Genomic DNA, 24,843 nt, shown 5'->3' on the forward strand with positions numbered 1-24,843 from the left:
AACTTGCTGTATTGACCCATTTGTTCTGCACTATGAGTAGTTGAAAAAGTTAGGACTAGTGCATTCAGAAATATGAGATTTCAGAATAATTAGCAATAATTTCTACTGAACAGTCTTGCTGGCCTAAAAAAAGTACTTTTATAAGTGTACAATCACATTCCCTCAAAAGAAAATATGTATTAGGAGATTTTAAATGTTTGTTTTGACTTGGATGTTTAGTTCTTTCCCTTAACTCTTTCTATGTTTCCCAGTCATTATTTGGCTTTCCATAATCAATTAAATCTGATTCATATTCCCCACTTTATACTTTCTGATTTGGATCCTGTTAATACTGATTCATTGAAGAGCCTTAGTGTTGCTTCTGAATGCCAGAGGTTCCCTCTACCGGACATTGAGCTAGAAAAGAGACCAAGTTAGAAGAAATTTACACTGATAAACCTATTAAAAGTATTTGAGTGGGTACTATTGATCTAAAGTGTCATTCTTCTGTACTGGCCAATATGAAAACTGATGTGAATTTTTAAAACAAAATATGTGAAATATTAAACATTTCTGTATTTTAGGTTCTGCTCTCCTTTTGTTTTCATGTGATACTGTACAAGTCAGAACTTCAGTAACTTTCATGGATTGAAATAATCAGCAATGACTCTTTCTAGAATTAATTGTTTCCTGAGATAAAGGGACAAGGAATTAAAAGCAACATGTCACAAAGAACAGAAAAGCTGCTCCTGATAAGAAAGAAAGCTAAGAACTTGGTGACTTCAGAAGTGTCAAATTTCATATCACAAGCTTAACAAGATAGAAAATCCAACCGGAATTCAACTTGAGGATTCTTCAGCAGCAGGAATCCGGAGAACAGCACTGCACAAGGATCGAACCCTGGACATCCAAAGACCTATGCTGTTATTTGGAATCATAGCTAAATCCCATCATTAATTGGGTAATAGCTAAGTTGGATTGCGAGACTTAACTTGCTTACTTGAAGGGTCTTATTTTGGTTGCTACATGCAATAAAAAGTTTAATTAATTTGTTCCATATTTGAATGTCTGTAGGAATGCTTAAAAAGTAGCTGAATTAAAGGTAGATTGTGGTAATTTACATACAACAGTCAAGGATAATTTCTTGAAATAAAATGTTTTAATAAGAAAATCTTGATTCCAAGGTCAGTGCAAAGTAAATACAACATTGCTGATTTCAGTTTCCTTTTGCTCTTTGTAATTCTGTTCAATATTAGTAAACCAATAATGGGCAAAAACAAATATTATTTTAATGTAATTTTTAAAAAATCAAACTAAAACAGTAAAGTATGTTAAACTGTGCCACTAGTTATAAACCAGTTCTGCATGACGTAATGCCATTGATTTAAATTCTGGTTGGTCTGAATTCAAGATACCTATTGTTTGACTTCAATATTAGCAATTGTAATAGGCATTTCAGTTGAAATTATGAAAGAAAACTATTTGCCTGGCAACAAATTTGAAAAATAAATAGGCAAAACATTATCCTATTTTAAAAGTTATATCAAACTAATAATTTTGATTCTTCTTCATTTTCTGCTCAGCAGAATTGAATCAATGTTGATGCAACTCACACCTAATTCATGCAGTAACAAAAGGAAATCACCCAGAATATTTTTGAATTGTAGATCAACAAATAACAAATTCAAGGAAGACACTTCAAACCATGTTTACCTATTCTAGAAGTATATATAAGACTTAAAAAGCAACGAGAATACTAAGAAACTGCAAACATATAATTCTGGTTCCAATGCAACATTGATTACATCACACAATCAGATTTTAAGTCAGGCTGGTTATTGGTTTTCAGTCTGCATCATAGTCATAATAATCTTCATTGTCAGCTGGACCATTAACATTTGAGCTATCGTCTTCCTGTGCTATCTTTGTAGCAATTTTGAGAAGTGCCTTTCCTTTTGTACCATGTAGAGTATTATATCCACAGCTGTTTAGAATCTTGGTGGAAGATAGCCAAGTCTCACCTTGGTAATAGTCTGGAGTTGCACAGTAGCCACTTTTGATCTCCACTTGCCTTGCAGTCAATAAGACTCTGATTTTCATGAGGTCACATGTGCAGTTCCAGGGGTTACCATCCAGGTAAAGCTGTCTCAGTCGAGGTAAATATCCAAACACATCAGGGGTAAGAGATAACAACCTGTTATTACGCAGATTCAAAACTCGCAGCCGCTTCAAGTTTTCAACTGACTCTTTGAAAATGTCTGTAATAGTATTTCCTTTCAGATCTAGTCTCACAAGAGTATCAGGAAGCCTAAGGACAAAGCATAACAATTATAGTAATGTTGTCCCAGAATGAGATAAACATATACAATTATTAGTTGTAAACAGACATTATTACTGCACCAACCCTAATGGGAGGATGTAATTTTAGCATAAATAGGCTGTCTCCATTATGCTACAGATCCAAAAACAGGTTGCCAACAATTAATTGATGGCAAGGGAGGCTTCACAATCAACCAAAGGGAGGAAAATACGTCTTATCTGCAACATTACCTACACGGTTTCAAAGCTGCGGCAGAGACATTCGTAAACAGATACAAGGATTTTGAGATAAATGTACAATAGAATACAGAATCAGGGTAATTTGGATTAATTGGCAAATGGATATTTGTGTGGGGCAGAATATGGGCAGTATAATTTTTTCAAAATTTAGCAAGGCCATTGAAAGATCTGTAAGAAGGGTATTTCTTCAGGGAGACTCCTGATGATCAGCTTTTGGTAGAGATCCTGTTTATGCAAGCTACTCCTGGATCCCTTTTCATTTTTGTTTGAAGAAACTTGAGAAAGTTTTCATTAAAAAATTTATGGAACTATCTTTACAAAAGAGGTTGATGAACACCACAATTTATAACCTCTGTCAAAAACAGTTCCCTGGAATACTGAAAGGGTGCTTGCATTGTAACCTCTGAAAACTATTTTGATCATTTTATAAGCTGAATTTAAGGAATGTTGCTTTATTTGTAGATGCTACAGATTTCATAAAGCAAACTGAAAAATCTTGAGTGCTTTGAAAAAGAAAATTGAAGACATGCTATTGCAACACTCAAAGTATTAATTTTGGTGTATACTAATTCTCCACATAAAAGTTAATGCAATATGTATTATCATCTTCCAAAGAAAATTGAGGGACTAGAGGACAGCTTCGGGAATCATATCATCACCCTTGCTGGAATCAATTAACACCCACCTAAACAACTCTGTGTGTGTACTCACACCAGATAGCCTGCAGCAATTCAGGAACATGGAGCAGCACCGGCTTCTCAAGGACAATTAGGGTTGCCTGCAACCCCTATATCCATGAACGAATAATAAAAAAATACACAAACTGGAGATAGAACGAGTAACTTATTCCATGAGGTTGCTAAGTCATCAGGCAATGGAAAGAAACATATCACATTTCATCAGCAAGCTTATACTCACCATTGTCAGAGGGTAAGTAATCCAGTCAGATCTCAGTTGAAACTAGTCAGATTTCACACATACAATTGAGCTAGTCGGTATAAAGAAGTTGACATAACTCGTGATAAAAGGTAAAGGAAAGGTAACGTGATTAAGAAGCTTAAATTTCTTTTCACTGTTCACAAACAGCAAACACATTTCAAGGAAGTTCATCAAGCTTATCTGCAACATTTCAATATTGAAATTTTTGAATGTATCATGAAATTGTATAAAATTATTAATATCGCTTTAGAATTATGTCTGGAGGTGGTGCTGTGGTGCCATATTTTGTGATGAGCAAAATCCACCATGGAGAAACTTCATGTATGCTTATCAAATCATGTTTAAAATAATTTTAAAAATACATGGAAGCCCCATTTACTGTTAGACAGTTCTGTAGCAACATTAATTCCATTCAAAATTTTCCACCTTTTAGGAGATTTGTAAATGAATACAATAAAGAGAAGAACACAATTTGTTTTTGGTAATTAAAACACGTAGTATCATTTTTTTTCTCTGTTCAGTGTCCCTTTTTGTCTCACACATTTTCCAGATCACATCCACTGGTGCGTTTCTGCAGACCTTCGGCAATAGATACCCCCTTATTGGCCAGGAATCTGACCTGTTCATTTTACTAGCCTACCCTCCTCACTCCTCCTTAGTGACAAATCAAAACTCTCTGATTCATCTTTTGTTGTAAGCTTTTCCTAGATCCCAAACAACCCCCAATGTATGAATTTATGTCTGTGTCAAGATAACTTCTCACAATTCAATACCTTAAAAAGTGTTTTCAGCTCTCCTCCTTCAATATTGATATAATTTTCTAAAATGACATGTTTTGTGAGATGATAAACACCTGTGATTTTCTGATAATACATTTCTTTGCACAATTTATGAAACAACATCAGTGACTAGCTAACTCTCAGCATCCCTTATCCCCTCCCCTCCTCTATCCCAAAATTATGAATTGAACTAATTGTACTGAGAATTGATTTGTAGCCCAAAGAAAACCTGTTTCTTTTCAGTTCCTTGTGAATGCGATGCATTAGAGGAGTTCTCTGCCCTCTTGAGTACTATTTTGTCTGAGTCTTACATTGTGTGGAAGAAGCAAGATTGAAGAGCTTCAGTTGACTTATATTTCTGTTTCTCTTTTATTGTTCTCCATCAAACCCACACCTCCTTATTTTCTAATAGAATCATAGAGTTTTTTTTAAAATAGCATGGAATTACGCCCTTCAGTCTATTGTATCTGTGCCAGTCATTTAACATCTATCTATTCTAAACCAATTTTCTAGCACTTGATATATGCCAATGGCATATCAAGTGGTCATTTAAATACTTCTTAAATGTCTTGACTGTTTCGTCCCTACCACACTTATAGGCAGTGAGATCCACATACCCACAATTCTTTGGGTGAAATTCTTTTCCTCAAGTCCTTCTAAATCACTTGCTCCTTACCGTTGACCCCAGGTTTTGTCCCCTCTACTAAGGGCAATAAATTTTCCCTACCTACCCTATCTATGTCCCTCAGAATTTTGTACACCATCAGATACTCCTTGGCACAACCCCAGCCTATTTAGTCTCTTTTCATAGCTGATACACTCCAACCCAGATAACATCCTGGTGAATCTCTTCTGAACCCTGTCTAGTACAATACCATTCTTCCTATACTATGGCACCCAAAGCTGTACAAAATACTCCTACTGTAGCTTAACTAATATTATACATAACTCCATCATAGCCTCTTTGCTCTTACATTCAATGCCTTGAACAATAAAGGCAAGTATCCTACATACCTTCTTAACCAGCTGATCTACCTGCCCTGCTGCTTTCAAGAACTCATGGACAGGTATATCAAGGACCCTCTGATTCTTTGTACTTCATAATATTCTACCATTCAAAATATATTACTCGATGGTAGACCTCCCAAGATGCATTACCTAACACTTCTCAGGATTACATTCCATTTACCACTGTTCAGTTCATCTGATGAGCCCATTTGACAAACTTTGCTGTGATCGGAGGTATTCCTCCTCATTATTTCCAACACCAATTTTTGTGTCATCTGCAAACTTACTGATTATATCGCCCACATTGATGTCTAGATAATTAAATTTACATAACAAGTAGCAAAGGAACCAGCATCAAAACCTAAGGTACGTCATTGGACACAGGTTTCCAGTCAGAAAAACACTCTTCAAATATCACCTTCTGCTTCCTGTCTCTTGCCAATTTTGGATCCAATTTGCCAAATTCGCTTGGTTCCCAGGTGTTCTTAGTTTCTTAACCAGTCTGCAATGAAAGATCTTGTAAACTGCATCAACAGCATGACTTTCATCTACACAATTAGCCTCCTTTTTGAATAATTGAATCAAATTTGCTAGATATGATTGTCCTCTTACAGGGGTGGGGACATCCACTCCTTGAGACAATTTGGTGCAATTATAAACCCTCGTTTGAAATCATAATTGGTCGTAAAACTGAGAAAAATACTTAATTCCACGGTAATTTTCTGCTTGATAATGCATTGGTAAAAATACTTAATATTGAGAAACATTCCTCTCCACCCTTTCAGAATATTAATATTGTCCTTCACCTATCCTAACACTACAAACATACCCTTTTGGGAAGGATGACAATTGGTTTTGCTCCAGTGCAAGATCCGAAAGTTGCAAACAGTGCTGCCATGCATCTATGCCAATAACTGTAATGTTGTTATACTCCAGAAACAAATGTTTCAGTTCACACAATCCGGAGAATTCTTGCAGTGAAATTTTTTGAATGAAGTTGTGACTGCAATCCAACATTCGCAGTTGTGCTGGCAGTCTAGAAGGAACTGCTTTTAGTTGATTTTTAGATAGATCCACTATGGATAAGTTGGTCAAAGCCAGTGCATCATTCACTGTTGAAAGTTGATTTTCAGACAGGGAGAGTTCAAAGAGATAACTGAGATAGTCTAAGTCTTGTAGCTGCAATTCATTGATCAAATTTTTGTCCATCTTTAAGGACCGCAATAAAGGTGGCATTTTTTGTGGGATTTTACAAAACATATTTCCTGACAAACTGAGAAAGCGCAGGGATTGTAAAAAACTGAAAAAATTTGAAGGTAGGGAAGACAGCCTGTTATTTTGCATGCTTAAACGTTTCAAATAAGGAAGTTTTAATGGTCCTGACAGTAGCTCAAGACTATTACTATCCAAAATGAGACTTTCCAGTTTAAGAGCAGATGACAAAACACGAGAATATATTTTGGAGATCTTATTATTTTGCAGGTCAAGGATTTTCAGTTTTGCCAAACCTTCAAAGTCAGTCTCACATAATGCCTGAATCTGATTATTACCCAGTTTCAACACTTCCACATTGGAGGGAAGCTTACTAGGAACACTCCTTAACTTATTCTTCCACAGTTCTAAAGTCCTCAGATTTGTCAGGGTTGAAAATGTGTGTGCCTCCGTTGCTTCCATTCCACATGAAGATAATGCAAGCTCTTCAATGCCATAAAGTCCACCAAAATCTGATGCCTGCAAAAAATGAATACAAGATAGACACTATTTGGCGATGCCGGTGTTGGATTGGGATGTACAAAGTTAAAAATCACACAACACCAACAGGTTTAATTGGAAGCACACTAGCTTTCGGAGCGAAGCACCTTCATCGGTGATAGTGGAGGGCTCCTCACCAAGAGCACCTCACCAAGACCTTTCCCACACCTCCATTACTTACCTTTAAACAACCACCAAACCTCAAACAGATCGTTGTTCGTAGCAAGCTGCCCGGCTCTCAGAACTTCATACAACCCTGTCACGGTAGACGCTGCAAGACTTGTCAGAGTGTGGACATAGATACCACCATTATGCGTGGGGACACCTCCCACCTTGTACATGGCAGGTACTCATGTAACTCAGCCAACGTTGTCTATCTTATATGTTGCAGGCAAGGATGCCCGGAGACATGGTACATTGGGGTAACCGAACAAAGGCTACGACAATGGATGAATGGGCACCGCACAACAATCAACAGATAGGAGGGTTCCCTCCTAGTTGGGGAACACTTCAGTAGTCCAGGACATTCAGCCTCGGACCTTTGGGTGACCATCCTCCAAGGCAGACTTTGGGATAGGGCAGAGGCTGATAGCTAAGTTCGGTATCCATATGGAGGGCCTCAACCAGGATCTTGGGTTCATGTCACATTACAGGTGACCACAATTGCACTATACACACACACACAGATGCTCCCACACACACACACACCCTCTCACATACACACAGGCACTCCTATACACACATACACATGAACACACACACAGATGCGCACACAGACACCCACACTCACACTCTTACGGACACACACTCCCACACTCACACCTGCACCCCCTCACAGACTTAAGACACTCTGCACTCACTACACACACACACATACACTTTCTCACACTCACAACCCCCAACCCAGACAGACACACACACACAGAACAGACAAAGACCCACATGCACACATATATTTTGTGGGGTGAATTTGTACTTGCAGGATTACATTGTACTTTGCTCAAAAACTGCATGCATTCATGTAGAACTCTGAGCTTAAAAATTGCATGAATTTATGTAAAACTCCGTTATCTCACTTTTTAGATTAGAATCAATCTAAACATCATGGCATAGACAGAGAACACGGGGGCCAACACCTTCAACATATTGTCGAGCTATCACCATTGTTAACAGCTAACCCAAGAATGCAACTTTTTAAAAAAAGGTTTTGTGATTTACACATGAAAGAAGTGAAACTATCACTGTATTCGAACAGATGAAAGGCTTAACAGACAACCAATTTTTCAATGTATAATTTCAGTTACATCACACTGTAAATTTTTGCTATAAATTCTGAGTTAGGATTGAGCCCTCCCCTATCACCTGATGAAGGAGCGTCGCTCCGAAAGCTAGTGTGCTTCCAATTAAACCTGTTGGACTATAACCTGGTGTTGTGTGAAGATAGACACTGACATGTAATTTTAGTCAGGAGAGATTACCTTGCACCAAGAGTTAATCTTGGTTTATTCTAATCACATTAATATAACATTAGGATAAAGAAAAGTACAAATGATGAAAAACTAAAATAAGCCCAACACCCCCAGCCCTTTCTCCAGGAATCATAGCTGTTTCATGGAAGCAGGGTTGAGTGAGCAAGAGGTAGATCTTGTGGACAAAATGACTGAAAGGTGCAAAGGGATATAGGAATAAAACCAGAGAAAGTGAACAAACAAGAAATTTGGAACAAAAGATAACTTTCCACTTAAATATGCTGTGCTTTTAAGTTTATTTGACCTGCATAATATATTATGCCTACTCCAAGCATTTCATCATGCAAGTTTTTTTCCTGAATTCATTTAACTGTACAATCACTTGATATTTTTGGCAGATCAATTACTGCATTCGCTGAATTTTGGGAGTTCTCCAGAAAAGACAGATTTGCATTATCTGAAAGTACAGTTCTTGAGAAAGGTCAATTTCTATTGGTTAACAAGAAAATACTCCAAAAAAACAAAATGAATGCGGTGACTCTGGAATCACTAAACTTAATCTGGGTCCTAAATTGCAGATTTTACAACCTTTTTTTGGCATACCCTTGACCTCATGAATCAGTGTTTTGCTTGTCCATAGCTATTTCACAATGCATTTAAAATGTCACCAGTCATTTGACTATTAACCCATTCTCACTGACTTCCACTATGGTATCACTATACCCTTTACCAACCAGTCTTTTGATGTGTATAATTCAGTAGTTTTGTTTACAAATCTCAGCACATCTTTCTCCCATCCTACTTCTGGTGTAGGTTTATGCTCATGTGCAACCACTGAACTTCATTCTCACCATTAGCTTACTTTTTTTATAATGCCTGAACATAGAAAAACCTAGAATATATTCAGTAGTAGCTTGCAAAACAGAATTGAATATATACTTGAGGAGAAAATTGTCAAAAAGACCAAGTGAGTGAGTTTAATTTGATAACTTTTTTCAATGAAAGGCAGCAAAGAAACATTAGGTTGCAAGATATCCTTCTGTGCTGAAAGTTCCATGATTTTATCAGTCTGTATACATGTTGGGAAGGCAATAGGTGTACTTCAAGCATTTGTCATTGCAATAAGTCAAGTGCATGGTATAGGAAAATGTAATTGCATAAATAAGAAATTATGAGATAGATTATATGATGACAAAATGATTATAATAAATGGATCCTCCTTGGTTTAAAGAGACTTGTAAGTGATAGCTTCAGCTTTTCTCTCTGAGTATATCGATGATTTAAATTTAAATTTAATAATGAACATGGTGTTATAGCAAAGATATTATTAAACTGGAGAAGGTTCAGAAAAGATTAACCAGGATGTTGCCAGGAATGGAGTGTTTGAGATATAAAAATAGTCTGGAAAGGCAGAGAATTATTTCACTAGAGTGTAGAAGGTTGAGTGGTGACCTTACTGAGGTTTATAATATAATGAGAGGCATAGATAAGGTGAATAACAAGGGTCTTTCCCATGGGGTGGGGGAGTGCAAAATCAGGGGCATACTTTTAAGGTGAGAGGAGAAAGATTTGGAAAGTACATGAGGGACAACATTTTACACAGAGAGTGGTTGGTATATGAATGAACATCCAGAGGAAGTGGTGGTAGCAAGTACAGTTACAACATCTAAAAGGCATTTGAATAAGTAGATAAAGAGGAAAAGTTTGGAGGAATGTGGGCCAAGCACAGGCAGGAGGGACTAGTTTAGTTTGGGAACAGTGCTGGCATGTATTGGCTGAACAGAAAGGGAATCGTGTGTGTATGGATTGAGCAGCCAGAGAAAGTGGTGGAAGCAGGTACAATTGCAACATTTAAAAAGCATTTGAATGCATATATTAATAGGAAGGGTTTGGAGGAATATGGGCCAAATGCTGACAAATGGGATGAGGTCAGATTCGGATGTCTGGTTGGTACGGTGAGTTGAGCCAAAGGACTTGGTTCTGCGCTGTATGACTCTATTACTCTATCTGGCAGAGGTAGATAGATTTTTGTTAACCAAGGAGATAAATAGTTAATCAGATGTAAGAGGGAATGTATACTTGAGGTTATAATCAGATCAGCCATGAACTTATTGAATGGTGGAGCAGACAGGAGGGCCTGAATATTGTTCCTAATTTGAATGTTTTATGTACTAAGGAGACTTAATTGATCTTTTTAAAAAAATAGGAATAAGAGTTACTAGGAAAAGTCTATTTTCTTTCATTAGCTCGACAACAATAAGAGGCTATCACTTTAAAATTGCAATGAAGAGTGAGCAGGGAGGTTATGAATTGTTGAGGTGTAAAGTGCTAAAGGGAATAGTTGAGGCAAAATCGGTAGTTCTTTTTCAGAGAATGTGGATAACTTTGTAAAGGGTAGAAGTTAATTGGAAAGAGACAGAGAGCAAATAGCATGGCAATTACTAGATCCTTCCAAAAGCCAGAATATACATCAAGACCCTAATAGTCATCTTCCTTGAATATATTCAAATATAAATTTGATTGCCCTGTATTTAATCATCTTCAAAAAGCATGCCAAAAGTGAATAAGAATATTCAGATAAGCACTTTAATCTGTCACTGATCAAGAGCTTTTGCATGAGGATAATGAGAGAAATTATCAATGTGTCTGCACTAAATACCACTGTTGTAAAAGTTTTTGTATAAAGTGAGAACATAATCCTGGCTCAAAAAATATTTGCTTCTTGCATAAAAATCGAAAATCTAGGAGCAAAAAATCTAACTCAATTTTATAAAGTTTAAACTCCCACCCATCTGCTCTGCATTTACAGGCAAATTCTGATCCCTAAAAGCAGCACTTTTTTGTGATTTTATTGCTCTAGGGAAAGTCATTTAATGAGTTTTTTTTTACATCTTACACATTTGTTTCAAAACTTCATCTCATTTGCTGCATTCAGACTTTCTACAGTACTCACAAAAACATTACCGCTTTTAATTCATCCTGCAAATTGAATTTAGCAAGTCCTAAGTATTAAAGAACATTTACCTCAGAAATGGAAATTGTAATTCATTCCAACGCACCGAAACACAAAACCGCTCACAATTTAATGTGAAAACTACAATTGAATGTAGGAAAACGAAATAAATCAATTCAAATGGATGACACTAAACTCACATCGATATCATGATTATGAACAAAAGCAAAATCCTGCTTTTCAAAACCTGTGGAAAATGATGCTGACAAACTCAGTGAGGGTCTTTCTCTCACCCGCAGCTGCTTGATGTTGTTGTGCCCGAGGTGCAGTTTCCTGGTATCGGATGGGATGGCCTTGGGAACTGTTGTAACTCTGTAGCATTGCACCGATTTGGAGGGGTCGCAGACACATCTCGTGGGGCAGTCGCTCTGGCAGAACATCAGAAAAGGCAAAATTGAAAGCAAATAAATTAATAACATTTTTTTTCATTCAAGAGCTCCCAATATTATCTATTGGTGGCCCAGTCTACCAAGCAGAGAAACCGATATTAATGAGGAAGGAGTTCCACTTTCCCTGGAAAGAATCTCAGTTTCAACTTCGAGAGAAAAAAAGTATCTTTGTATCTCCCCCCTTTTTAAACATCAGACGCTCATAGAATGAGCGTGTCTGCTTGATAGAAAACATCGATCAAAAGAATACCTGAAAACTATGTTATCTGGTTTAAAAAGTAAGCAAACGTTTTGTTACAAACGGAAAAGCCAAATCCAGAGAATGGTATATTGCCCTGATATTTGCAAAGAAGCGTAGTGCTAACAGAAACGTTGTGGCCATATTACTCAATTGTCTATTGTGTGGGATGTCCATCTGCAAACAGGAACATTCCGTTTGGTTTTCTTTTTCGATTCTGACCTGTTTCTGCTGTAACGTTGAGATAACACCACTTTGTATAGTTACAATCATATTACATTCCATCACCTCGCTGTGCTTTCTAACCTGCAGAGGTAAACAAAAGCCCAATAACATTTGTTGCCACAGGTGGCTGAGGTCTACAGGTGAGCTGCAAAGCTTTAAGATTAGAGGGAATGAATTTGAGTCCCTTACAATTTAAAGGGAAAAGTACACCTCGCCATTAACCCTCGCTGCATTTAAAAGTGCCGAAGAAGAATCCGGAATTCTAGCCATCTGAACTGCAAGGCGCAGTTTTAGCATCTCTAGCTGGGAATGAGAGGAAAGATTCTGGATACTGAATATTTGTGATCGCTGCAATTTCATGTGTTAGATATCACGGTCAATTACTGGCTCATTACATTCTCATCGATTCTAAATTCTATTATAATCATACCCGTGAACCCAACGGATAATTCGGAATCTATACAATAATTACAATTACATCTGTGTGAAATATTTTTTTCATTCTACATATTGAGCCTAATTTCACTGAAATCAAACCAAGTTGGTGGAAATATCAAGCATAGTGCTGACTCTAAATTCACATATGCAAATTGAAACTACTTATCTGCTATGTTTACAGTGTCCAAGTATTATCTGTTAGCAGTCTGTCCTAGAAATGTGTATTGAGGAGGATGAGAAAACTGCTTACCTTCACTTCGAAGATCAGCAGTTAGCCTTGCACTCATATCTCATCCAAATGTTTTAATTTTTTTTCATCTGATGTGGGCATGATGAGCAAGGCCAGTATTTGATGCCCAACCTTAAACACCCTTCAAGTGAATAGGGTTCTCAGCCTTTTCTTGTCCATAGAATTTCAGAGGCCAGTTAAGAATCAACCACATTGCTGTTGATCTGGGGCCAGACCAGGGGAAGTCAGCCAATTTCCTTCGTGGATGACATTAGTGAACAAGACAGGCTTTGCAGTAATTAATGCTAGTTTCATGGTCACCATTACTGCAACTAGCTTTCAATTTAAGATTTTATTAATCTAATCTAATCTAATCTAATTTAAATTCCACCAGGTGCTGTGGTTAAATGACCCATGTCCCAGAGCAGAAAGTTTCACTACTTGAAGACTTGGCCAATTACATTAGCACTAATATGATTTATTGTACTTAACCCAGTTTCATCAAAATAATTTTTTAAAAAAGGTTCTGATTTTCTCACACACACACACACACACCAATATTCACATACACCAGCAAGCTACAGTTTGGGAGAATTCCTTAAGCTGTCTTAAAAGTAAAAGGTATATGAATATTTGTTTTCAGGCTCATCTCAATTGCCCTTCTGAATTTAACACTGAAATGATTAAAATATACTGATGGACAATAGATAGTTGTTATGGATTACTTTTGTACATTCTGTTTGTGGTGAGTAGACAGTCAATCAACAGACAGAAACTAAACTTGCAGATGCATGAAGAGAATAAAAGAGCCAATGGCCCACTCAGGATTCAACCTCTTCAGCATCTCTTCCGCATCTGTTCTGTGGCCTGAAATAAAGCAAATTGTTAATCACAAAAAAGATTTAAATGACTTATCATATAAACTTCTCTCTCCAACTGACTGGTTCACCAAAGTTTGGATCATGGCTACTGGATTCAAGGCTTATAGCTTACATGGTTGGATTATGCTGGACAAATTACGAATTCCTTTCTTAGCTAGAGTACATTGTCTGAGGTACAAATAGAAAATGCTAGAGAAACTTGACAGGTTGGTAACATCTGTGGTGACAGAAATAGACTTACTCTTTTTTGAAATAGAGTCATGTAGGACTCAAAACATAACTCTGTTTCTCTTTTTTAACTCATTAAAATTCAGTATTAAAACTTAAGTAGATTTCAGTCAGTAAATATACACAATCATTTTTGATGTAAAGCATATCTTTATTACATGATATACACTAAACCTACTTCTGCATATAAATTCTGTCAACTATATTTACAGATATCCCTTAAATTGGCTGTCCCATGTGGCTTGATGAGTGTGGCGCTGGAAAAGCACAGCCGGTCAGGCAGCATCCGAGGAGCAGGTGAATTGATGTTTTGAGCATAAGCTCTTCATCAGGAATGAGGGGGTGACCTGAGGGGGCTGAGAGATAAATGGAAAGGAGGTAGGGCTGGGGGGAATGTAGCAGAGAATGTGATAGGTAGATGGAGGTGGGGGTGAGGGTGATAGGTTGGGGAGGAGGATGAAGTGGATAGGTGGGAAGGAAGATGGACAGGTAGGACAAGTCAAGAGGGCGGTGCTGAGCGCTGACCTCTCCACCAGCAGACATGGAGGCCATAGTGGTAGTTTGGCGCACTGAACTCTACACCGCTTGACATTGACTGCCTCAACCTGTCCACCCCCTTCACGACTCTAACCTCTCACCCTCACAACATGCAGCCCTCCACTCCATCCGTTTCAACTCCAACCTCACCATCAAATCAGCAGACAAGGGGGGAAGGGGGTCACTGGTGGTAGTTTGGCACACTGACCTCTACATGCTAACTTCCAATTTGGCACCACCCTCTTGACTTTCCATCTTCTTTTTTCAGCACCATACTCTTTGATTCTGATCTCCACCATCACTTTCTCCCTGTCCCATATGGCTGTCTACTCCCAGGTCTTGGAGAAGACCTTTATATTCACTATTTTGTTTCCTTCATTGTCTACATTTCCCTACTTCTTTCAAACACTACTTTCTTCAGTGGAAAACATCTCTTTCAAGTTGCTTATATCTTGGTTTCAAACAGTAGATTTTCTGGCCTTTGCATTTTTCATTCAGTATATTCATGGTCCAGATTTTGAGTTGCAATGTGATGGCATTCATTACTCACATCAAGCCAACTTAAAATATAGCATTTTGCAGGATTTGCATTTTCCCAAGATAAAGTTTGAATCTGAAGTCAAATCAAGAGGATCTTGAGATATCCAGCAGTAGTGACACCATTAAGCTGGGTAAGGAGCCATGTTGAAGTAATTTCACAGATCGCAAATCAGGAAGTAAAATGCACTGATTTTCTTCACTTCTTAATATCACAGAGTCAAATACATTGTTGTAACTGGGTGGTTAGGTTAGAAACAAAATTTTATCTTAAATTTTATTTTTATAGATTTGTTTTTCAGAATTTGAGAAAATGCTATTTTGCAAATAATTATGAACTCAGTGCTGTTTCAAGCACAGTCACATCTGAGAAAACAAATTAAGTTTATCAAGGGTTTTTATAGAAAGACAGTGTGAAAGAGCAGGTTTTATCAGTTCACTGTTTGCCAATTGATTACAGTCTGTGGGAACTTAAACAGTGCACCACACGGAGAAGAGTAGAATCACTGACAGTGTTAACAGATGTGGACTTTAGTGGAGTTTCAAATTATAATGTCAGTGAACGCTGAGTTTCATTATTATCACCACTACAATATCTGGGTTATTCCCTTTGCAATGAATCATCAACTGAACTGTTCCCTTTATCAAAGAAGCTTTTACCTCCACAACCATGAAGGGGATTTTTGATATACACTGTAATAAATTCTAATCTATTTTTATAAGTGGGGACAAAGAGACTTAAAAATAGATTTCAATAGGTATAAAGAAAGTTTTACATTTTTTGCGTTGTGGGTAGATAGATACAGGAATTCTCATCTGATTTTTAAATTGCAAAAATATACTTTATTCATAAAAAAAGTTTATTGACTTTCACAGATGCTAAAGTGATTCTGTACAGAAGTTGTATATCAAGAAAAACAAATATTCAAATTTGACATTCCTGCAGTTGCAAAAACCAAAGGCATTTCTCACTCATGCAGAACATTATTTATATACATGAGACAAAGAGAGAGTCTTATAACTCAACAAACCCTCATTATATATCAGCAGAAAAACCTTAGACAGTGGCCTTTCCCCACTGCACCTTCATGACAGCTGCCCTAAGCTTTACCTACATATCCCTCAATATGTAGTTTGGGGCTTTGGAATGTGCCAGTTTGCAACACTCGGTCGAGCCCATCTCTTTACGCTGGAATACCAACATGTTCAGGCAGACCAAAGAGCATCTTTTACTGAGTTAATGGTCCTCCAGGTGCAGTCAATGTTTGTTTCAGTGAATGTCCCGGGGACCGGCCGAGAGAGCACAGGGTCCTCCGTCATGGAGCTGCTTGGGACAAACCTCACCAAGTACCACTGCATCTCTTTCCTGATCTTCTTTGCAAAGTGACATTCCAGAAGGAGATATGTGACAGTCTCTTCCCTCCAGATGGCTCGGGGACTGCAATAGGGCAGACTTGGGGAATAGGCCAGACCTGCCCCACATACAGCAACACCAATGACCATGTTTTTACCTGCAATGGAGAGGGAGTGATGCTCCCATAATCCTAATTTCTGCCTCACCTTGGCTCCTCCCAAGATTTTGCAAATGCCCTCTACCCTCCAAAGTACCTTCAGATAATTTGTCTTGATGGTGAAAGGGATAACGTATTGGTCAGCCCAGGTCCCAAGGAACATGGCATCACTCTTGCCTTGATTTACCTTGGCTCCCAAGGCCAGTTTGAACTTGTCACAGATGCAGAGTCTGCGCACTGACAGTGGATCCAAGCAGAAAATGGTGATGTCAACTATGCACAGGCAAACTTTGATCTGCAGAATAGTCACCCCTCCCAGGCTTGTATCATTCCTGACGGACTCAGGAAGGCACAGAAACAAGGCAGCAGAGACTGGGCAGCCTTGCCTGACCCCGGATCTGATTGGGAAGTTTTCTGATTCCTACCCTTTGGTTGAGTCTGCACTAACGATGTTAGTGTAGAGCAGTCTGATTCAACTGAGGAGTCCCTGCCCAAAGCCCATTTTGGAGACCATGTACCACATGTATGCGTGTGATATCCTGTCAAAGGCCTTCGCCTGGTCCAGGTTAATGAGGCAGGCATCCAGCCCCTTTCCTGCACGTAGGCTATTGTATCCCTGAGGAACACAAGGCTGTCAGATGAATCACCAATCCCACAGCAGACCTGACCCACTTGACCTTAGACAGAGTTTTGTAACCTGCATGCAATAGTAAGACTAGTCGGTAATTTCTAATTTCCTCCTTCTCCCCCTTAAGCTTGCAGATGAGTGCATTGATACCTTTCTCATGGATTTACACATGCCATCTGACAGAAGCATATGATCTTACACTTCCAGCAGGTCCTGGACAATCAAGTCCCACAGAGTATAACTTGGCTGGTAAGGTGTTGCTTCCAGGAGCTATCTTCATTTCAAAGGACTCAATGGCCTTAACTAGCTCATTCAGAGACAACTGATGGTCCAGTTTCTCCCATGGACTGCCATCTAAGACCTCCATGACAGAGGACAGGATGCTGGGTGGCTACGCTGTCTGTGGACTGCATGTCGTACAATCTGACACAAAAGAATTTCCTGATCCTCAGTATGTCAGATTGTCATAGAGTCATAGAGATGTACAGCATGGAAACAGACCCTTCGGTCCAACCTGTCCATGCTGACCAGATATCCCAACCCAATCTAGTCCCACCTGCCAGCACCTGGCCCATATCCCTCCAAACCCTTCCTATTCATATACCCATCCAAATGCTTCTTAAATGTTGATTGAGATGACATAACTGAGCCATCTTCTTCCTTCAAGCTAATGATCAGAGTTCTCCCTATGCACCTTCTGCACAGAGTGGACCCTGACCCGGAAGATTATCGTGGAGGCTTCTGAGGCAAAGACAGTTTTCCCCATCTCTCTCTCATCTTCTGAACACCTTTGAGGATGAATAATCTCATGATGTTCCGATTGACTGTTTCCCACCAGTTAGCTGGAGACTCAAAGAGGGGCTTCACACTTGTTAAACTTTTGTTGTCCCTTTTGAGTTCCTCGATGATTCCTGGGGTCAAAAGTTTCACATTCAGCTTCTACGTTCTGTTGTCAGCTGCTGGTTGACTTGTAGATGACAGTCACCCAACAAGAGGCAGTGGTCAGAGAAGAACATTAGCTTGATGTCAGTGTATCTATGCAAGAACATTCAGGAGACAAAGCCAGAAAGCTCCGGTTTCATGTCGTGTTAATAAAGAACTGTCGTTGCTGGAGATTTGAAACAAAACAGAAATTGCTGGAGAAACTCAACAGGTCTGTGGGACAAAAAAGCAAAGTTAATGTTTTGAGTACAGTGGCTTTCCATTTGAACCTGAGGTTGGTGTTGCTTTCTCTGAATTGTCCGCATACTCTGCCCACAAAACCCATTTTTCTGGCATAGAATCATTACATAAATTCATAGTGCTGTGTCCATACCCTGCTTGCCTCATTATAATATGAGTACTGTGTCCATACCCTGCATGCCTCATTATAATATGATGATCTCAACATTTAGGTAGATTTGCCATTTGGATCTGTGTGTCCTCAGTGCTCCTTCAAAGCCTGCAGATATTTTCCTAATTATCCTGCTCGGAGAGGTTTTGGACACCTCTGGAAAATGTGGGATTTGAACCCAGTTATGGAATCATAGAATCATTGAGATGTACAGCATGGAAACAGGCCCTTTGGTCCAACTCGTCCATGCCAACCAGATATCCTATCCTAATCTAGTCCCATTTGCCAGCAATTAGCTGAGAGGTAAGGTCACTACTACTAGACCACATGAGCACTTTCTCAAAGCCTGCATCCTTCCTCTTCCCCAGTGAACATACCATTGCTCATCCCTTGATGTCTGCCTCATCCTTGCCCCTCCTTTAACATCAACCTTACCCTTGGTGCACCAATGCCTTCTTCTCACATCTTCGTCCTTCTGTCAGTTGACCCAAACATCTTACTTGGCCACCCTGCTGGAAGTTGCATTTGACCAATCTTCCACAGTATGGGCTTTGGCATCTTCCCTTTCAGCACTGCTGCTTAAGCGCAGCAGGAACCAAACATCATAAAAACAGAAAGGGGCCAGGTGCTGCCCATACTGAGGAAGAGTGACCACTAGGAGATGCTGCAGAACTACAGCCCAAAGCAAGAGAATAGTATGAGTGAGTGTCACACCAGCAATGGTGGTGGTCAGCAATAGCACTTCTGTTCACACTGCCCTGAGGAAGTGCTCATTGCTCACATGGCATGTGTGCCAACTTTGGCCATCCTCGCTGTTTGACAGATGACAGCTGACTGTGTCAGAACCCCAGGAGGCCCTGCACAGTGTTTTCTTGACTAGGGTTCCATGTGGTAGCAGATGACTGGACAGCAGTAACCACAGTTATGACCTGTGAGGTGCGTGGCTCCTTTGGTGTGGCTAGGTGCTGAGAAAAGGGATCCTGGGATGAAAGTACTGGAGATGGGTACAAGTGGGTGTATAAGCGCTCTGGGAGATTATGGGTATAATCTTCATGAAGCAGGAGTTCTGGCACAAGATTGATATGCTCCTGACCTTTGGTAATCTGTGTGGGGAAACTACTATCAACACAACCTCAGTCCCAACCCCATGCAAAATTGCCTCTTGACACTGTGATTCACAGGACTCGGCCCAGCACCCTCACCACGATCTTTCATTTCATCTGGTGATACCATTAGTGATTAAAAATCTGTTTATCTCAGCATTGAATATACTTAAATGACACAGCCTCAACTGTCCTGTGTGGTAAAGAATTCACAAATTCACTATCTTCTGAGGTATTGAATTTCTCCTCATCCTAATCTGAAAAGGACAATTTCTTATTCTGAGATGCTGTTCAAGGAATGTTGATGAATTCCCTGCAGGATGGGTGAGGTGCCAGAAGACTGGAGGTTGGCTAATGTGGTGCCATTATTTAAGAAAGGCTGTGAGTATAAGCCAGGGAACTAAAGACTGATAAGCCTTACGTCAGTGGTGGGTAAGTTACTGGAGGGGATTCCAACGGACAGGATTTACATGCATTGGAAAGGCAAGGAATGATTTGGGATCGTCAGCATGGCTTTGTATGTGAGAAATCATGCTCACTAACTTGATTGAGTTTTTTGAAGAGGTGACAAAGGCAGAAGAGTAGGCATTGTCTATGTGGACTTCAGCAAAGCATTCAACAAGGTTCTGCATTTTAGACCGGTTAGTAAGGTTAGATCACATGGGATCCAAGGGGAGCTAGCCAATTAGATACAAAATTAACTTGAAGCTAGGAGACAGATGGTGGTGGTGGGTGGTTGGTTTTTGAACTAGAGGCCTGTGACCAGTAGTGTGCCACAAGGATCAGTGCAGGGTTCACAGCTTTTTGTCATTTCCATAAATGGTTTGGATGTGAATATAGGAGATTTGGTTAGTAAGTTTGGAGATGATACCAAAATAGGTGATATGTGGACAGTAAAGCAGATCAGATGGGCAAATGGGCTGAGGAATGCCAGATGGAGTTCAATTTAGGTAAATTTTGGTAGCTGAAAATGTGTTGCTGGAAAAGCGCAGCAGGTCAGGCAGCATCCAGGGAACAGGAGAATCAACGTTTCGGGCATAAGCCCTTCTTCAGGAATGTCTGAACCCCAGGAGGCCCTGCACGGTGTTTTCTTGACTAGGGTTCCATGTGGTAGCCATTCCTGAAGAAGGGCTTATGCCCGAAACGTCGATTCTCCTGCTCCCTGGATGCTGCCTGACCTGCTGCGCTTTTCCAGCAACACATTTTCAGCTCTGATCTCCAGCATCTGCAGACCTCACTTTCTCCTCATAAATTTTGGTAGGGCAAGACTTTTACAATTAATGGTAGGCCCCAGGGGACTGTTGCCGAATAAAGAGATGCAGGTTCATATTTCCTTGAAAGTAGTCGCAAATAGCCAGGGTGGTGAAAAACATGTTTACTTTCACTGGTCAGAAATTGAGTGTAAGAGTTGGGACATTATGTTGTGGCTGAGCAGGACATTGGTGAGGCTATTTATAGAATACTGCACACAGTTCTGGTTGCCCTTCTATAGGAAGGATGTTTTTAAACTTGAGAGGGTGCAGAAAGGATTTACAAGTATATTGCTGGGACTGGAGGGTTCAAGCTATAGGGACAGGCTGAATAGGCTCGGACTATTTTCTCTGGAGGGTGGAAGACCAAGGGGTGACCTTATAGAGGTTTGTAAAATCATGAGGGGCATGGATAGGATGAATAGCCAAGGCATTTTTCCCAGGGTAGGGGAGTCCAAAACTAGAGGGCATAGGTTCAAGTGAGAGGAGAGAGATTTAAAAAGGACTGGAGAGGTAACTTTTTCGAGCAGAGTGTAGTGCATGTATGGAAGAAGCTGCTAGAGGAAGTGGTTGAGGTGGGTACAATTACAACATTTAAAAGGCAACTGGATGTATATATGAATAAAAAGGGTTGAGGGGGATATGGGGTAAAAACAATGACTGCAGATGCTGGAAACCAGATTCTGGATCAGTGGTGCTGGAAGAGCACAGCAATTCAGGCAGCATCTCGTCGGATGCTCCCTGAATTGCTGTGCTCTTCCAGCACCACTGATCCAGAATGAGGGGGATATGGGCCAAGAGCTGGCAAATGGGATTAAATCAGATTTGGATGTCTGGTCAGCGTGGACAGGTTAGACTGAAGGGTCAGTTTCTATGCCTTATTACTCTATGACAAAACAGCCTGCTTGATTGAAACCTCATTAAACAGTATGACACATTCACTGACAGGAGTGTGTAAGATAAAGTCACCATAGTTACAGGCCACTCTCTCATTAGATACAGACAACTGGTGGTCGTTTAACCCGAGGGCTACCGCCTATCAGGTCAGGGGAGGGCAGAGGTGTGAGAAGGAGTGTCCTTCATAGTAACCTCAGCCACTGCAGGAATTGAATTCATGTTGGTGGCATCACTGTATATTGTAAACCACTAACCAGCAATGTACACCAGCTCCTTGATGCACTGTAACAATTCACTAGGTTCCTCCTAAAGTACCCATGAATGACTGAAAAAAAAAGACTTGTGCCAGCCATGGGTCTCAACAGACACAGATATCATTGCATATAAGGCATGATAACATTTTAGAAAGCAGTCTAAGGAAATGAATTATGACTCAAAGATTGAAAATGACTAGTAAGCAAAAAAATGTATTCAAAAAATAATGATACCAAAGACTGGGACATCCTCAGGACCTGATAATTTGCATTCTAGAAAAAATGAGGAAATTGCACATGTCTTAGGCACAATCTTCCTTTTGAAATCATTGATTGATTTCACTTTCACCCCATCATTGACAGTGAGTTCCAAGTCATTACCATTGTCTGTATGAAAAACTTTTCCTCAAATTGCTCAGCAATCTCATTTTATTCACCTAATTCCTCTCTTCTCCTTATTTATGTTGGTGCCCATTCCCATACATACAGATCTCCTGACAGGGATATTGGTCCCAGTTCTGTTAAGGTGCAATCTGTCCCTTTCAAACATGTACCTTTTGTTCCAGAACTGATCCCATTGCTCCAAGAGCCTAGAACCGTCCACAATTCAAAACCACACATTAATTCCCCCCAGTTTCCTATTTCTAATCTCACATCATGTAGAAGTGGGTATAATCCAGAGATTACCACCTTCCAGATCCTACATTTTAACTTTTGCCCTACTTCCTGAAAATCTGACAACCCGACCTCAATATCTACCCTCTGTACATCATTGGTACTAGCATATGCTGTGACATCTGGCTCAATCACTTTCTCCTGCAGAATATTCATATATTCTCCTGCACAATATCCATGAAGTCCTTTGCCCAGGGAGAGAACATAGCGTGTGGGACTATGATGATGGCTATAGAAACACCTATCAGTCCATCCAACTATGGAGGATCATTTGAAACTGCATTTCTACACTTGGCAAAAGAGTTCCTTGCCCATTGTCCATGGTCTGGACTGCAAGCTCCTTCAAGGTGGCATCATTTGCAGCAATTTGCAATATGCTGAATGTATGTTTGAGTCCACTCCCACCTGGCCCCTCCTCCTGGAATCAGGGTATAGATGAACATGCTCATTGAATGGTAGAACAGACTGGAGGGGCTTTTGCCTTTTCCTACATTGCTGCACGCAAACCAGAGTGAGAGTTCTTCCTTCAAGTCACGTTGGGCCTTAACTCTGCAATAACTCCACATTTACACTATAATTACAGAATCAATTGGAAGAAAAAATGCTTTGTATCATAACTATATTTTTGATGTTCATGGTGTTGGAACCCCTCCATCCCCAGTGGAGATCTCTCTACTGTTCCTTTTTGATTACCGAGCAGAGAGGTATTGAGCTGGAGGATTCTTCTGTGCTCCTGGCCAATATTTTCATTCGCAGGTCCAGATAGTACCCAGTCCATGAAATTATTCACTTTGACTGACTGTCTCTTTTCTGCAGTTATTTCTGAGTTTTGGTAGGTGTGGGGTCCTGATGTTTTGAGTTAAAAATCACACAACACCAGGTTATAGTCCAACAGGTTTATTTGGAGGCACTTAACTTTCTGAGCGCTGCTCCTTCATCTGGTGGTTGCCTGATGAATCACTTGATGAAGGAGCAGCGCTCAGAAAGCTAGTGCCTCCAAATAAACCTGTTGGACGATAACCTGGTTTTGTGATGATTTTTAACTTTGTACACCCCAGTCCAACACCAGCGTCTCCAAATCATGACCTTTTGAGATCTTTTCTGACCAAGTGAATCAGAGTGCTCAGTTTAGCACAAAATAGTATTCGCATTTTACGCTTCATTTTAAAAACATAGTTACCATTGAAATTTTATAGTCTGAGTTCCTTTAAAAGAGAACCCTTTGCTAATTAGTTTTCGATTGATTGAAAGTCAACCTGATGGAAAATCAAGTAGAAGAGACCACCAGGGCTTGCCACGTCAATGCAAACAAATCATCTGAAACTACAGCCAGACAAGATTAATGAGGCTGTAGCTCCACTACAGTTCCTTGAGTGTAGCACATTCATGCCGTCATTTTTAGATACAATTATAATTGGAAGAGGCTGTGCAAGACCCCAAATTAATATTAAGTTAAAAATCACACAACACCAGGTTATAGTCCAACAGGTTTAATTGGAAGCACTAGCTTTCGGAGCGCCGCTCCTTCATCAGATGACAATCACCTGATGAAGGAGCGTCGCTCCGAAAGCTAGTGTGCTTCCAATTAAACCTCTTGGACTATAACCTGATGTTGTGTGATTTTTAACTTTGTACACCCCAGTCCAACACGGACATTTCCAAATCCAAATTAATATAGTTGCACTCTGCAGAAAGCTGGTCTCCAATCAATAACGAGATCAGTACAGAAGGTCATTTTTATCAACACGGCTAAAATAAAATGTTAGCATTTCCCAGCGTCAGTAGGGGCAATGTTTTTATTTTAAATATTATCCGAAATTCAGTACAAAGTCCAAACGAAACTTTTCAAAGTGGTAGGAAACGCCGCCGGCTGTAAGAACCTATTGTACCTGGGGTCGCTCCAGTTGGGTAACACCAGCGGCGCGTGTCCGTCAGCGAGTGGGATGCGCTCATTCAGCCTCAGAGCCAGCAACAAAGCTCCCTTTCCCCTTC

At 39.8% G+C, this 24,843-nt stretch overlaps 1 protein-coding gene across 3 annotated transcripts; it reads right to left on the bottom strand.

Moving 5' to 3' along the window:
- Positions 1-1,127: 1,127 nt before the first annotated feature.
- Positions 1,128-24,810, bottom strand: LOC122545482 (nephrocan-like). Of its 3 annotated transcripts, none has more exons than XM_087981109.1 (4): positions 24,741-24,810; positions 11,732-11,866; positions 6,094-6,995; positions 1,128-2,287 (listed from the first exon to the last, which is right to left on the bottom strand). In XM_087981109.1, the coding sequence occupies exons 3-4, from the start codon at positions 6,936-6,938 to the stop codon at positions 1,825-1,827; spliced, it is 1,308 nt and encodes a 435-aa protein (XP_087837235.1). In that variant the 5' UTR covers positions 6,939-6,995; positions 11,732-11,866; positions 24,741-24,810; the 3' UTR covers positions 1,128-1,824. The 3 variants fall into 3 exon arrangements, with proteins under 3 accessions (XP_087837235.1, XP_087837234.1, XP_087837233.1); XM_087981108.1 differs by lacking the exon at positions 24,741-24,810 and adding an exon at positions 13,743-14,038; XM_087981107.1 differs by lacking the exon at positions 24,741-24,810 and having other exon boundaries at positions 11,732-12,671.
- Between the last annotated feature and the right edge of the window lie 33 nt (positions 24,811-24,843).

The sequence above is a fragment of the Chiloscyllium plagiosum genome, unplaced genomic scaffold (genome assembly GCF_037043375.1).
Source record: "Chiloscyllium plagiosum isolate Xiang-an unplaced genomic scaffold, Cpla_swu_hap1 HiC_scaffold_3, whole genome shotgun sequence".
Lineage (NCBI taxonomy): Eukaryota > Metazoa > Chordata > Chondrichthyes > Orectolobiformes > Hemiscylliidae > Chiloscyllium > Chiloscyllium plagiosum.

Coding starts and splice junctions, on each gene's coding strand:
- LOC122545482 (XM_087981107.1), bottom strand. CDS start 11,917: ATGTTATTAATTTATTTGCTTTCAATTTTGCCTTTTCTGATGTTCTGC. Junction 6,996..11,731: donor ACAACATCAAGCAGCTGCGG/GTGAGAGAAAGA, acceptor CATTTTTTGCAG/GCATCAGATTTTGGTGGACT. Junction 2,288..6,093: donor TTGTCATCCTTCCCAAAAGG/GTATGTTTGTAG, acceptor CTTTGTCCTTAG/GCTTCCTGATACTCTTGTGA.